Raw genomic sequence first — 15,936 nt, 5'->3', positions numbered from 1 at the left:
TGTGTGTGTGTGTGTGTGTGTGTGTGTGTGTGTGTGTGTGTGTGTGCGTGTGTGTGTGTGCGTGTGTGTTTGCTGGTGTGTGTGGCCAGACTGCCCAGGGTGGGGGCCATCGTACGCTGCTCTACGGCCACGCTGTGCTCCTCAGACACTCCTATAGTGGAATGGTGAGTTGGCATGGTTTTCTTTTTTGTGATTAAGGGTGTTTTCACACCTGCTCCCTTTCAGCCATTTAAGCAAACTCAGACCAGTGAGTCAGCATTTCTGCGGATATGTGAACGCTTCAAAGTGTACCCAGAACCCTCGGAAGGGAAGCGTACTGAGACCTTTATTGACGTGGTCTCAGTGCGGTTCACTTATGAGTCCTGACATGTTGCACTTGAGACTAGGTGCAATCACTTGAGGAGGGCTCTAGGATCGGGTGTGATCAAAAAGATGACTGACACACCATAAAAGCCTAACGGGACCAGAAATGGCAGCCAGTTCTTTATGTAATACACTCACAATATAAACAAAAACAGAACTGAGTCCTTCACTTGAAGGACAATACCGGAGCAGCACAGATGTAATTATTTGTGTTTTTTATTATTTAGGTGCATAACAGAAAAAATAAAGAATTACATCTGTGATGCTCCGGTGTTGTCCTTTAAGTGAAGATTTCCTGCCTCTCTCCCGTCGATGCACCAGATGATAAAGCAGAAGCGCGTGGAATTACCCTTTTGTTTGACAGAACTGAGTCCTTTTGCTGTCAGTTCCTTTTCTGGTCCACTTAAAGAGGACTGTGTTCGGTTCACTTAAAGGGGACTAGGTGGGGAAATACCCTGATATTTTTTATTGATTTCAAGACATAGAGTACGTGTATAGAGGGCATGTAAAAATATTTTGAGCATGTAACAGTGAATGGTGAGTTTCTGTTGTACTCCTCCTTTGTCTAGTGCTGTTAGATCGTATAACTTATGAAAGAGACTCATAATTGATCGCCCTTACCCACCTGTCTGATTTCTCTCCACATCCAGTACCTGTGTTGTTTATCGACTTCACGGTCGTCAACAGATAAACTCGCATTTGATGTTGGTCTTCAAGAGGACACGACAGGTAGGTCTAGCGCCCTATAGTAGAAGACTGATATTTCACAGTCGAAACTACCGGTAGGGATATCCATCTAACAAATGCAATGCTGTGTTTATGCAGCATAATTAGATGGAACGAATGGATGGATGCATGTATTAGTAACAATAATGCATAACGCCATTGTTGGTCAAATGCTTCAGATTGACGATGGAATATGAACAATATTTGTCCAACATTGTATATCACCTCATAGTGCACATTGTGAAGCCGAGTCGAGTCACCGCAAACGCAAAAAAAGATTGCTAAATTGCTTCTAAAACAAGCCCCATGTGAACAGGTGAGGCATGTTGGTGGACCATTCATCCGGCCTCCAAACAACGGTCGGAAGGAGAGAAGGTGCGCGTGGGAGATGACCTGATTTTGGTCAGTGTATCTTCAGAGCGCTATTTGGTAAGACCCTTTACCACGAACACTAGTATGTATCCTCAAATTACACTTATTGAGAACTCCTTACCATGAACACTATATTGTATCTTCAAATTACCCTTTATTTTATTTTATTATGTGACTACCGAAATAGAGTTACATCAAAAGACACAAATTATATACGTGCTGTCATGCATAAAAAAAGTTTGAGCTGTTTTTGTGTCTCTCTTTGCTTTATCAAGCACTTGTCATATGGGAATGACAGTCTGCATGTAGACGCAGCCTTCCAGCAGACCCTGTGGAGTGTGGCCCCCATCTGTTCGGGGAGTGAGGTGGCACAGGGTAGGCCATGGCTTTCTTTCTCTAATGCAGCCAGCACCAACCTTTTTTTCCTGCTGGGACCCCCTTTTGCACCTGAGCCCATGTTTTTTGTGAAAAACATTTAGTCATTTAGCGTTACCATAAATTCAAACTTGAAATTAACAGGAAAAGTAGCTATATCTATTAACCATACAAGTTAACACTGTTACTAAACATTTTAGTGTATTTCTGCATGTTCACTGTTTACCTGTGGGTTTTTTCCCATTTTTATGCAAAGTCCCTTCTGTCCCTTCGCTTATGTAAAACAAAAAAAAACAAAAAAAACAAAACAAAAGATTACCACTAATGTGACGTTGTCCATGGTATGTGCTCTGTGTAGGCTTCCTGATTGGAGGGGATGTTTTGCGGCTGCTTCATGGTCACATGGACGAGTGCCTGACTGTGCCATCTGGAGAGCATGGGGAAGAGCAGCGCAGGTCAGTCTGTCTATCCGCTCTGCTCCGCTCGCACTGCACCGCTCTCATTACTTCACAGTATGTGGTTTCATGGCAGCAGGGCCACTGACAGCTTTGGCCGGGCCCGGGACAAAATTATCTGAAGGGCCCCCTAATCCAATACATGCAATGTAATGGGAACCCAAATCTGGGCCCCCCATTGCCTTGGGCCCGAGACATCTGACCCCCTCTCCCTTGTTGGCTTCTCTGCACGGCAGTAGGAACTTATCTGATGTGATTGAACTGGGGTGTACTTTGTCAAAAGGGTTTACACTGCTGTTGGAGTTATTGCTTTGGACTTGTCTGTCTATAGTTGTCATGAAAGCCCAGACTGTCTACTGTAATTTAGACTTCAATGCTCCGTCGTGGCAGCACACATTCATGACAGGAAATATGTCCTTTTAGTGTTCATTTGGTCCACAAGCAGACAATATTTGTGACAGGTATTTTTGTTTTTGACGACACGGAACAGCATTGTTCTGAAATGTTGACAGTAAATGGCAACCATCCAGTCAAAGTAATGAAGCCATTTTCTTCCCCATCATGGCGAGGGCAGGCTACGGGAGCAGACTCAACTATTGTGATACGAGTAATGTGTTACTTATTTCAATGGTCGATGGTAAAATTGCAATGGTCTTCAATGTTTCAAGAATCTCTCAAGTTGCCAGACACTGAAGAATGCACCCACAAACTGGTACCTTACTACACTGTACATCACTACGGTATTTGGTTGAGGGCTGTCTTGGACTTTTTTTCCGTTTCATTCATATTTTCATAGCAAATTCTGGATATCTGCCACATCCTCTTGCAATTCCTGAAGTGAGTGTGAGGGCCAGTTATGCAAGTTGTGTATGAGAGCATGACTGTAAGTGAGACTGACTGGTTGAACATCTCGTGCAGCATTCTTACAGATGTACCAGAGGAGTTATGTGTATCTTGGATGTTCAGGGAAAATTAACATGGTAAACACAGTATAAGGTATGGACTGTGTGTGTGTGTGTGTCTTATATGTCTGTTTGGACAGAAATGAGTTGGCCTATTTGGAGCAAATTCACCTCTCAAACAAGTGGCGATATTGTGTTCACTGCAGGTACAATTCTTGTCCCAACTAAGTAGCTCACCCCCAAAGTAGGGCGCACGCTGCTCTGGTTTCCTCACAGAGAAGATGCATGAGCGCAGAGAGAGGTAAACCACCCTGGGATTTGCGCAGAAGGTCCAGCAATTCTGACAGAATAAGTTCTCTCTCTTCTAACCAAAAGCTTCTCCCTAGAAAGAGCTGTGGCTTTGCGTATAATTACAGGACTGCATTGGCTCCCAAGACCCCTTGCTACGAAACATTTTTTAAATGAATGTTCTGTGACCTGATTAATGGCCTGAAATTTACCGTATTACGTATGAAGTTGGGCTTCTGCAGCTCAAAGAAATATCTGAATTTCAGAGGGATGACGTTAGAAATAAGCAATGTTTACACGAGCTCTCTTGTTTCCTGGCTGTGAAAACAAGAATAAGTGCATGATGACTCTAAACTAAAGGTCCTTCATCAAAATGTTGTAGCATGTGTGAACGTAGTCACAGCAGTAACAACATGCTGGCAAATAAGAGGCAATGGTTCCAGGGGCCTATACCAAGAAGCTGGTTCAGGAGTAAACCAGGTGAAGTTAAGAGGTAAATCATCTAATAGAAGAGCCTGGTGTCCTCATTTTCTTGAAAATGAGGACTCCAGGCTCTTCTATTACTGTAGATGAGTTACCTCTTAACTTCACCTTTTTTCTCCTGAACCAGCTTCTTAGTACCCCTCAGGTGTCTGGAGTGTAATAGTGTTACTGTACTGCCCTTCTCTCTTTCCTAGGACTGTCCACTATGAGGGGGGTGCTGTATCTACCCATGCCCGGTCCCTTTGGAGACTGGAGACTCTGCGTGTTGCGTAAGTCACATATTCTTTAGAGCAACCTAATCCATGCTTCAGTCTTGTTTTACCTATAAACCAAAGACATAACAGGGCACACAGCAGGACAATTGTTAAGACGCACAGAAAAATGATTAAAAACATTACATGTGATGTCTCATGCCCAATTTAGGGCACAATGCTTGTATGAGCAAAAAAAAAACTGTGTGTATGTGATGGGGTTGAGGCTAAAATTGATTAAGAAAGAATATAGTTGTATCAGTTTCAGTATTGGGCCAGTGATGGGTCATCTGCTACGATTTAGGCCACAGCACATATGTTGCTTTTCCGAGTGGCTTACTAAGCTATAAATATTCGAACTCCTGAAGCATTTTATCAAAGTGACATTTTGGGGTTGGGCCACACTTCTCAAGGACTAGGTCCTGTGTTACCTGCGCGTGCTGTCTAATTTTAGCTGGCTGGATTGAAATTGTACCAACACCTCTATGATGATGCGTTTTTTCATCCCTTCTGATTGTTGCAGAAAAAAAATCCAACCCTGTGCTGACAAACATACTCGTTTCTATTTTTTTGTAGATGGAAATGAAAGCTTAGACAAGCTTGTCAAACTTGTGGGTGTCGCCAGACCTATTTTACAGGGGCACGTGCCAGGATATTGATTTGCTGTGCCCCGCTATGAGTTTCACAACAACAAAAAACAACCTTGCTACCTTGGAATTTAGCTCAAGTTTAGCATACAGAGTAATCTAATCAGAATGCGTACAAAATAGCGCACATGGACTACTTGCAATAACATAATGAATTCAGATAAAACAAGATTTTTAAAATAAATAACTGCTCACCCTCTGTGCCCTACTGTGCCCCTGTATACCATTAGGTCAGCTGACGCCCTGTGAATGATAAAAGTCCATGCAATGCTGTAGGTCCTGGATGCATGCACACACACTTACTCCATACTCCTCCATTAATACTGCTCACCACACACACTGCACTGCACTCTGGCCATAGCAAAACAGTTACATTTCCTTATGCAAATACTTGTTTCGTGTCAAACTACACCTTTATTTTTCTACAAAAGCCATACATGGCAGTACCAAATAACAGAAAATAAATGAATTGTCAGTGAAATAGTTCACTCTAATGCTCCCTTGAGCTTTTTTCTAAAATAAAAATTCAACCAAGAACATCTACAGTGCCTTTTATAAAATGACCCTGTCATGTTTGGTGTCTAATTTAACTCCCATTACTTGCTGTAGAAATCAAATATGATCTTCACTATTTACTAATTTGTGTGTTAAAGTCTAAACTTGTGATGTACTCACAGCAAATGCCGATTCCTTTATTGAACTGTAAAGTGGCCTTGTACGACCCCCAGTACCCTTTCACATGACACACATACACTGTGCATTGAAAAAATGTTTCAATGTTATGTTGTCAGACATCAACACACACAAGGATAGTGATAATAATAGAATAATTTACAGACTGAGTTAACATCTTGCACACACAGGCCTACCAGGCCCAGGCCCAGGGGCCCAAGAAGCAAGAGGGCCCTGAAGCCCAAGCTTCTATATTTCCATTCTCACATTGCGCCAAATATTGCACTTTTAACAACTGTATTATCACAATTTTCAGGGGACAAACTCCCCGAACCCCCAAGAATGTAGGGTCTCCAACAACATAGGGCCCCCACAACATAGGACCTAACATTCTGAGTCTTTTTGGAAACCAGCAACACCAATGGAGGGGGAGGGGGCTTCATTGCTGCATGGTCCATGGGCCCATGGAGTTATAATCTGTCCCTGCATGTTCCCCTTCACATCCAGTCCATGTTCTGCTACATCCACAGGTGGAGTGGAAGTCATACTCGTTGGGGTCAGCCATTTCGCCTCCGCCACGTCACAACTGGGAAATACCTGAGTCTCATAGAAGACAAGAGCCTTCTCCTCATGGAAAAAGAAAGGGCTGACATCAAGTCCACAGCTTTTTGCTTTCGCTCCTCCAAGGTAAAGAACATTGACTCAGGTGATGTCTGGTAATAGCAGCTTTATTGAATTACAGTGTCACAAAAGTGAGTACACCCCTCACATTTCTGCAGAGCTGTTTTCATGGGACAACATTAAAGAAAGTTGCAAAATGCAACCACTAATGTCTTAAAATGTACCTCTGAAAAGTGAATACACCCTATGTTAAAATCCCATAGAGAGGATCATGATCTGCTTCAGTGGTCACAGTACATGATGACATACTGTACTGTACATGTTTCTTTTGGTGACATTTTGCTTTCCATTGTTGACAGCATTCATGCAGCCACTTAAACTTGCCTATGCAAAAAACACTTAGTTTATGCTTTTGAGCATTGTCATAACCATGGCTACGACTGAGGCATGGAGAATACATAAGCAGCATTGTATATTTTCATGGATTCTGCTATGAAGCCTTATAGTACAGACCTCAACAGTGCTGGTGTCATGAGGACAAAGAATCTTTGTTATACACTACAGATATGATACCTCTTGACTGTTTATGAACATGTATATATCCAATTATGTCAATACATGCACATAAAGCCTCATGAATGCATCATAATGCATTATGTATGCATTTACAGTGTCTTATGAATTTCTCTGTCTTACAAAGTTCATAGACAGTGTTCCTGAAAAGTTTCCCATGCTTCAAGTCAAGCCTGTTAGTGGGGCTGCCCTGGTTTGGTGCGGCATGAATGCAGTCAACATTGTATTGTATTGTATTGTATTTTGTACAAAGATATATACAAATTGTATTTGTCATACTTCGAGATGCCAGAAATGTGAAAAGGAGAAGACAAAGTCTAAAAAAAATGTGGTGTTTCTTTTAAAATATCCACAGGAAAAGTTGGACCCCGGAGTGAAGAAAGAGATGGACGGCATGGGTGTAGCGGAAATTAAGTATGGGGATTCTGTGTGCTACATTCAACACGTGGACACGTGTCTGTGGCTGACATACCAAGCTGTGGATGCCAAATGCGCACGAATGGGAGGAATACAGAGGAAGGTAATATGGAAAAGAAAATGTTGTGTTCATTTGAATCGTTTCTGCGTTTTAATGTGCGTAATATAGCTTAATTTGGAAAAACTACAACTCCCACTTCACATGGACTACAACTCATTGGTGCTGGTGTTTTTGAGCACCTACTGACTCCTAATTTATGACAGTCTGTTGTCAAGTCTGTTGTGCGTTCCATTTGTAACTGAGCCCTGAGGTCATAGACCAAAAGCTTGGCTATTTAAAAATACATTTTGATTTAATTTAAAAAAAAATCATAGTTTTTGTTTTTGTTTGGCAAGTGCGGTGTAATTTGTTTAAATACATAATAGTAATTTGGCTTAAAAAAGATCCTCTGTGTGCTGTAGGCGATCATGCATCATGAGGGGCACATGGACGATGGGCTCACACTCTCCCGCTCTCAGCACGAGGAGTCACGCACTGCCCGTGTCATTCGGAGCACCGTCTTCCTCTTCAACAGCTTCATCAGGTCTGGAGACTTCTCTCTTTAGCTCTCTAGGTGTCCCTCTATCTCCCTCTCTCCATCCACCTATCTGCCTCTATGTCTTACTTTCATAAGCATATACAGTATGTGGTAGTCTCGCACTCAGTGGCGGTCCTACAATGAGTTGTTTCCTGGGCCACGCCCCCTCCGGCACCCCACCCCCTTTCACGGCCCTGCTCCTGTTAAAAAAAACACTAATAGTATGTTACTATTGCAGCAGTGTGGTAATTGTGTGGAAATAACATGTTCTTAATTCTTTGTAATATGTTTATCACTATTTCAAAATGCTTATAGCAATTTTCACGATGCCTTTGGGGGTGGGATTTCATTCTGGCACCACCCCCTCTTGGGTGCCACCCCTACTCACACTGACATACAGTATATTTGATGATGGCAGTATTTTATTAATATTACTCAGATGTTCTGTTTGATCCATCTGAAACATTTTGCTTTGTGGTTCAATTCAAATCTCTTTGCTAGTACGATACGTATGTATTGTATAGAGCCAGAAGTGTGACATAAACACTGGTATCTTTTGAGCAAACCATGAATTGGCAGTTTCAGTGCCACAAGAAGCATTTCTGCATTTCTAGAATAATCTATACTGGAATAAATTACATGCTTAACCCCTTAGCGCAGAGCCTATGTTAACCTTACTGTCACCAAAATTTTGATGGCTATGTCTTAATCTGTTACTTAAAGCTCTCAGTAATGTCATAGACATGTTGTTATGATGTAGTTGAGTATTTTCAGCCAATAGTGAATAGGCCCGCCGGTGAGCCCATCTGCAGTAAGAGGCTACACATCATCTCCTGAGTTACGTAATATTCTGACTATTATAAATCTAAATGTGAATATCTGTTTTTATTTTCTTCTCCTCCAGGGGTCTAGATTTCCTAAGTAAAAAAGCGAAAGGTTCTACAGTAGACTTGCCTATTGAATCTGTCAACTTGAGTCTGCTAGACCTGCAAGGCTACTTCCAGCCTCCAGAAGAGCATCTCGAGCATGAGGACAAACAGAACCGCCTTCGAGCTCTGAAAAACCGCCAGAACCTCTGCCAAGAGGAGGTAGACAAGTTGCAGATCTTACAACTTATAGGGTTTTCACACCTGGTCCCTTTCAGCCATTTAAGTGAACTCAGACCTGTGACTCAGCATTTTATGTGCATGTGTGAACACTTCAAAGTGTACCCAGAGCCCTTGGAGGTGAGCTTTACTGAGACCTTAATTGAGGTGGTCTCAGTATGGTTAGCTTATGAGTTCTCACAAGTTACACTTGTGACTAGGTGTAATCACTTAAGGAGGGCTCTAGAGGGACTGGGTGTGAACATAAAGAGGACTGACACACCATAAAAGCCTAACAGGACCAGAAAGATTAGCCGGTAATACATTCATAATATGAACAAAACCAGAACTGAGTCCTTTTGCTGTCAGTTCACTTTTTGGTCCACTTGAAGTGGACAGAGTTCAGTTCACTTAAAGGGGACTAGGTTTTGAAAATGCCCTTAGTTTAGTACCTGACTTGACTACAAAGCACGTTTTAACAAATTAAAGTTATTTTTCTAAATTTGTAATGTTACTTTTATTTGTTAAAATTTGTCACAGTTGCTAGGAATGCTTTTTGGTTTGCTCACATAAATTGTCCTGCTTTAACTCCAAAGTATTTGTTGTTTTTTTCTTGCTTTTTTCTGATCTCTCCACGCTGCAGGGTATGATTAACCTGGTATTAGAGTGTATTGATAGGCTACACGTGTACAGCAGTGCTGCCCACTTCGCAGATGTAGCTGGAAAGGAGGCTGGAGAAGCTTGGAAATCCATACTCAACTCACTATATGAACTACTGGGTGAGAATTTGCTCTGTAAAGTGGAGGAGACGTGCTCACACCATCGCCTAACCGGGCGAATACACTGGCCGCGACGAGATTCAGGCGACAGAGAATCGATTCTGTGCAGCAAGAGCGATACGAGAGATCGAAGCGACTAGAGTTATGTGCGTTAAAAGCAGAATGCAAGCATTCCAACATTCCCATTGGCTGTGGCGGCTGTCGCTGAACCGCCTCATAGCTAATTTGCATAATATTCCCAGGAGTTCAACTACAAACTGTTGCTCTCGTCACGCGAATCACCTCCAGTCGCCCAAATCGTTTTTGTCGCGCGACTCAATACAAAGTCAATGACTTCCATCACCCGCCTCGCTCATGTCACGGCCGGTGTATTTGTGCGGTAATAATTAATGCAGTTTTACTGGGTGCTGAATCCCACATAAAATAGAGATGAGTGAATGAAGCGACGGACAGCACTCTTCAGATTTGTCTTTGTTTATCCTGTCAAGGCAAGGCAATCACCATTACACACTGAAGAAGGGCTCTGCCTGAAACATTTGTAGGCGAATAAACAAAGAAAAATGTGCTGTCCTTCGCTTCATTCACTCATGAGAATTGCTCTGTAGCATCCACCAGCATCAGGGCCGGCCCAAGCCTTTATGGGGCCCTAAGGGGCATCAGATGCTTCATAATCCTATAGGCCAAAATAGGGATCCCTAAAGAAAAAATTTCGGAACCACTGCTATAGCTACACAGTGTGTGTAACAAACTGTAGTCTACTGTCATTAGGGCTACCATAATATGTAATGTGCTTAAAACATGTGTCATTACATTGCATTTAGCAGACACTTTTATCCAAAGCACCTTACAAGCAAGAACAAAACGTGGTGCCAATGTAGAGTAGAGCAGTATACAAGTAATGTAGAGGCAGAGATCAGTAAATTGTGGAGGGCTTATTGAGTATGCAAGAATAATAATTACAACCAGGAAAACCAGAGGAGAATTCATTTCTTCCTGGAACTTTCCTGAGGGCCCCTGGTGGCTTGGCCCTGACCAGCATATTGCAATATCATTGCCTTGTCACGTGTGAGAGAGTAATATCATGAGGATTTTCAATAACAAACATAATGTACGTGTATTGGTAATTACTCTACATTAGTTGGGAGTAGGCAACAGGTATTTCATTGCTGGGAAAGGATTATGTTAATCTATTGGTTTTAAGCTCTATATGAAAATTATTCACATTGTTCAAAGTTGTTAAAAATGTTAGTTGTTAAAAATGTTCTTATGTGATGTTAATTTTCCATTGGTATAGATGTATTGCAAGGCTACAGGTTTTTTTTGGTCAAGTGGTTAACCAGTGTCGGTAAATGATGCAGGTGACGGCAGACTAGCCAGAAAGCACAATATTTTTCTTTTCTTTTCTCTCTTCTCAGCTGCTCTTATAAGGGGTAACCGGAAGAACTGTGCCCAGTTTTCAGGCTCATTGGATTGGCTCATTAGCCGTTTAGAGCGTCTGGAAGCTTCTTCTGGTGAGTACTGTACAGACCAGTGGTTCTCAACCTTTTTTGAACAAATGCGTCCTTGACCTCATCACAAGCCTCCCAACGTCCCAACGTTATAATAACATGGAGTGAACATCCTTATTGCTGTCTCGTCAGATGTTTCCAAGAAGTGAATGAAAACGAATGCAAATGATGCATCAGGCTACGGCATCCCCACAATTAACAACTGTTTTTGTCACAGGAATAAGAATTTCACTCTAAAGTAGTGTGTGTGATACAAATGTGTCATCCTCACCCTCCATTGTTTTTCTGTTTGTAATGCAGGAATCCTTGAAGTGTTGCATTGTGTGTTGGTGGAAAGTCCAGAAGCCTTAAATATCATTAAAGAGGGGCACATCAAGTCCATTATCTCTCTTCTCGATAAACATGGACGTAACCATAAGGTATTACCGCACCTTTGTCGGTTGCTTAGTAGGGGTGTAAATCACAGCCTCCATGACAATACAATTCTATATCGATTTCTGAAGGCAGCTATTCGATACTTAAAAATCGCCCGTGATACAATGCGATTCGATTCAATTCAGCTAGGGCATTGAGCAGGGGCCAGCAATTCGATTATTTGCGATACTTAAGAATGCTCCACGCCACGGTATTCGATTCATTTCCATCGTACGGCATATGATCGATGCAACGATATCGATTATTATTGACACCCCTACTACTTATTCAAAGCTTGAACTGTCCTCCAGCTTTCTATTTTGTGATTCCTTACATGTCTGTTGTAGGTGCTGGACGTACTGTGTTCCTTGTGTGTATGTCATGGTGTTGCGGTGCGATCCAATCAGCACCTCATCTGTGATAACCTCCTACCCGGTCGAGACTTGCTGTTGCAGACACAACTTGTTAACCAAGTCAGTAGGTAGGGTGGTTACCTACTCACTCACTCACTTCTCTAAAGTTTGGAGGTGAAATTTAATTCGAGGTTATTCACATTCACATTTTTAAAGAAATGCAGCAAGACATGCAGATTTACTTTTTTTTTATAGCATTGCTGTTTTAGTATAAGCGGAATGGAACATTTAAAAAGTGAACCTGACGTGTTGCATCTCAACCCAGTGTCTCAAATTCAATGTTTTTGTTTTGAATAGCATGAGGCCCAATATCTTTCTTGGCATCAGCGACGGCTCTGCGCAGTACAAGAAGTGGTACTATGAGCTGATTGTCGACCATGTGGATCCCTTTGTCACGGCGGAGGCCACTCACCTGAGAGTGGGCTGGGCCTCGACACACGGCTATTCTCCCTACCCTGGCGGTGGAGAGGGCTGGGGTAGCAATGGCATTGGTGACGACCTGTACTCCTACGGCTTTGACGGACTACATCTGTGGTCAGGTGAGCCACAGCCAATCATAAATTAAAGATCTATTGTATAGGGGTGTCTGAGGGGCGGGGTCAACCGGCAAGTGCCCCGGTTGGTACCCATGTGCATATTGCTGCCCTTTTTGCGCTTTTGTACTACCTGTATACTGGTGTACTCGGTATTGCCCCACAATCTGTAGTTTTGCTACGTACAGTATGTTCTCTTTGCAAGTCTCTTAAGCCTCTGCTAAATGTAATGTACCTAATGTAAATAAAGAATATTGCTAACTAATATTATCTCCTCAAATGTTGAGTTTTTATGACATGTGGCATGTGTGTTGTACCACAGAGTGGATGTTACAATGCGTTGACATGCGTGTTAAACCACAGGTTGCATTGCTCGGACAGTCAGCTCTCCAAGTCAGCACCTTCTCCGCACAGAAGATGTCGTGAGCTGCTGCCTGGACCTCAGTGCCCCAAGCATCTCTTTCCGCATCAATGGCCAACCAGTCCAGGGCATGTTTGAGAACTTCAATTCAGACGGCCTCTTCTTTCCTGTGGTTAGCTTATCAGCTGGAGTCAAGTGAGTGATTTTGGTTTTGAAATTTGATGACTTTTGATATGCAAACTCAAAATCACGCAGCACGCTAAGCACATTTGGGCTTGCATACCCACCCACAGGGACCCCGGTTCGAATCATGCCAGGGCCATTTCCCGATCCTCCCCTGTCTCTCTGTCCCATTCGCTTCCTGTCACAGTCTTCAACTGTCCTATCAAATGAAGGCATAAAAGCCCCTAAAAAAGTATTTTTTAAACATCACGTAGCAGTCTATACAATACAAGGTGACAGTTGTACCCAGATCTAGTTTTTAATTGTCCTATAGAGATGAACGTGATTCTGCCTTATTCCACATCTCTTTGTGGCAGAGCACTGTATGGATTTGTTTTCAAGCTATAGCCGGTTGCACACCACTGCATTCCTTTAATATCTAAACCATATTCTCTGTTCATCTTTTTAAAAAATCACCATCAATAGTAGATTTGTCAATACAGTAGAAATTGCAGAATCGATGCTGACCTGACGTGTAGCCCCTCCATGTAGGCTACCATTGCCTGAAAAACAGCAGTTGCTTTTCCATTACTTTGAGTATGTCACATCTGTGAAAATCCTGCCCAGTGATCCCGATTGGTTTGATTGTTTCCAAATCAGCTGAGCTTCGCACATTGGCAGTCCTCCGAGAACTGCATGTGGAGAGCAAGAGCCAGTTTAATGAAGAGGTTGTTGTTGTTGTTCATGAGATTTTAAATAAAAAAATATTTATGGGTATGTCTGAGCTAAATGAACACATTCCAAATGCAACTTATGTCATGTTTTTATGTTCTTCGGGTGCTGAGATGTTTATGTTTTTGTTGGCTAAGGGCACTTTTCCCCCAAAGGGGCTTAGGTGTTTTTTGCAGGTGCCTTATGCATCAATGGGTTAATGTAGAGGTCGTTTTTGTTGTTGTGATCTCTGCTGAATGATTGCTGTTTTCAACAGGGTGCGCTTCCTGTTGGGCGGACGTCATGGCGAATTCAAATTTCTGCCGCCACCAGGCTATGCACCGTGTTTCGAAGCCGTACTCCCTCGGGAGAAGCTGCGCGTGGAGCACACTCAAGAGTACAAGCAGGACCACGGGGCCACCAGAGACCTGCTGGGGCCCACCGTCACCCTGTCGCAGGCAGCCTTCACTCCCACACCAGTGGACACTAGCCAGGTGCCAACTCTGTGCATATTGGACACAGCACTGCATAACAGATTGAATGGGGAGAGTAGAGCTAGGGCGTTTCTTGTAGCACTTGTTCCATTGGTGTCAACTTCAAGTGCCTTCAACAAGGAGCCATCAAAGGATTTTATTTCAGTCTGCTTTAACTAATATCACCCAAACATTTGTTTTATTATTTATTTATTTTATTTTATTTTGTATGTATTTTTTGGGGGCTTTTTGGCCTTTATTATGACAAGACAGTATGAGAGGAGACAGGAAACGGTTGTGAGAGAGATGGGGTAGGGCCGGGAAATTACCCCGGGGTCCCCATGGCCAATGTAAGCCCAAATGTGGGGGGCTTAGCGCGGTGCGCCACAGCGCCCCATAACCCAAACAATTGCTTGTGAACATACAGGTATTTTTATTGGCCATAAAATGTAAACATTCATGGCATAGCAAGTAAAAAAAGTACACCCTTGTATTTGTGGTTGACCCTCCTTTACCTGCTATATGTTTTCAGTAGTTGTCCGATCAGAGGGGCAATTTAATCAGGATGAATCTTGTTTCCCTCTTCTTTACAAAACTGCCCCACTTAAGCAAGGTGGCTGGGATATCTGGGGTGAAAAGCTTTCTTTAGGTTATGCCATATCATCTGAACTGGGTATACGTCATGGCTTTGACTGAGTTATTCTATGTGTATTTTATTGTTCTGAAACCATTATGAAGTTGATTTGCTTCTAAAACATGGTTGGGTAGTTGTCCTGCGTCACCACCCATTCTCTTTTGAGTTTCAACAGTTGACTGTGTTCACTGTGACAGACTACATCATTTTTTCTGTAAAATTTCGCCATGAACTTGTGTTCCACTGATAATTGATTCTATCACCCCATACTTAAAAGTGAGGATGTAGTTTGGTGAAATGTCCTCCAAAAATAATACAGTGTGTTCCATGCTGGGTGATCACCAACACTGCTGAACTGTCTTCATTTATATGTGTTTTCTCTAACCATGCACTTGTGAATTCCAACAAAGGTTTTGTAACCTTTAAGAGCTTGATACAAATCAATAATTATTGATCATAGGTCATCAGAGGGTGTTTTCACACCTGGTCCCTTTAAGCCATATGCAAACTCAGACCCATGACTCAGCATTTTCTGAGCATAAGTGAACGCTCCAAACGGTACTCAGACCCCTCGGAAGTGAACCGTATTGAGACCTTTATTGACGTGGTTGTATTTTGATGTTGTTTCGCTTTTTGGTGCACTAAGGGTGTTTTCACACCTGGCCCCTTTCAGCCGTATAAGTGAACTCAGGCCTGTGACTCAGCATTCTCTGTGCATATGTGAATGCTCCAAATTGTACCCGGACCCCTTGGAAGTGAACCATACTGAGACCTTTATTGACGTGGAATTGACATGGGCTATTAAAATCTCCCTTATCCCACACAAAGGTCAAATGTGGCACAGAATTGTGCCTTTTAAATTCAAATGAGCGATCAAGACAAAATGATGCCACCTGAGGTCATGCTCCAAATGATTGCACACTCTTTGCTGATTTACAGAGATGGGGCTATGTTGTGTTGTCGTGTATGTTACCAGTTGTAAAATTATTTGAATCATTCCATTCCATCAGGAACTGTATTCACTCCACTTTTTCAGGTAATGCTCCGAGGTATCAGAACCAAGTTCAGTTTGTCATTACCATAATATGGATATTAATATAATATAATATTTGGAATGCCAGGCCATTATATTCAGAACAC

At 42.4% G+C, this 15,936-nt stretch overlaps 1 protein-coding gene across 1 annotated transcript in view; it reads left to right on the top strand.

Annotated features, from left to right (window-relative positions):
* Positions 1-15,936, top strand: part of ryr2a (ryanodine receptor 2a (cardiac)) — a 133,524-nt gene that overhangs the window by 25,304 nt on the left and 92,284 nt on the right. Inside the window, exons 6-22 of the mRNA XM_063221827.1 lie at positions 90-164; positions 1,014-1,092; positions 1,406-1,518; positions 1,737-1,836; positions 2,195-2,291; positions 4,159-4,233; positions 6,065-6,221; positions 7,084-7,248; positions 7,608-7,729; positions 8,628-8,811; positions 9,452-9,587; positions 11,003-11,098; positions 11,396-11,514; positions 11,857-11,990; positions 12,220-12,461; positions 12,819-13,011; positions 13,967-14,183. Of these exons, the coding sequence (XP_063077897.1) occupies positions 90-164; positions 1,014-1,092; positions 1,406-1,518; positions 1,737-1,836; positions 2,195-2,291; positions 4,159-4,233; positions 6,065-6,221; positions 7,084-7,248; positions 7,608-7,729; positions 8,628-8,811; positions 9,452-9,587; positions 11,003-11,098; positions 11,396-11,514; positions 11,857-11,990; positions 12,220-12,461; positions 12,819-13,011; positions 13,967-14,183 (2,304 nt within the window). The remainder of the gene's footprint in view (positions 1-89; positions 165-1,013; positions 1,093-1,405; positions 1,519-1,736; positions 1,837-2,194; positions 2,292-4,158; positions 4,234-6,064; positions 6,222-7,083; positions 7,249-7,607; positions 7,730-8,627; positions 8,812-9,451; positions 9,588-11,002; positions 11,099-11,395; positions 11,515-11,856; positions 11,991-12,219; positions 12,462-12,818; positions 13,012-13,966; positions 14,184-15,936) is intronic.

The sequence above is a fragment of the Engraulis encrasicolus genome, chromosome 17, assembly GCF_034702125.1.
Source record: "Engraulis encrasicolus isolate BLACKSEA-1 chromosome 17, IST_EnEncr_1.0, whole genome shotgun sequence".
NCBI classification, from domain to species: Eukaryota; Metazoa; Chordata; class Actinopteri; order Clupeiformes; family Engraulidae; genus Engraulis; species Engraulis encrasicolus.
The sequence above is the reverse complement of the archived record's forward strand: the minus strand, read 5'-3'. Positions and strand labels throughout refer to the sequence as shown.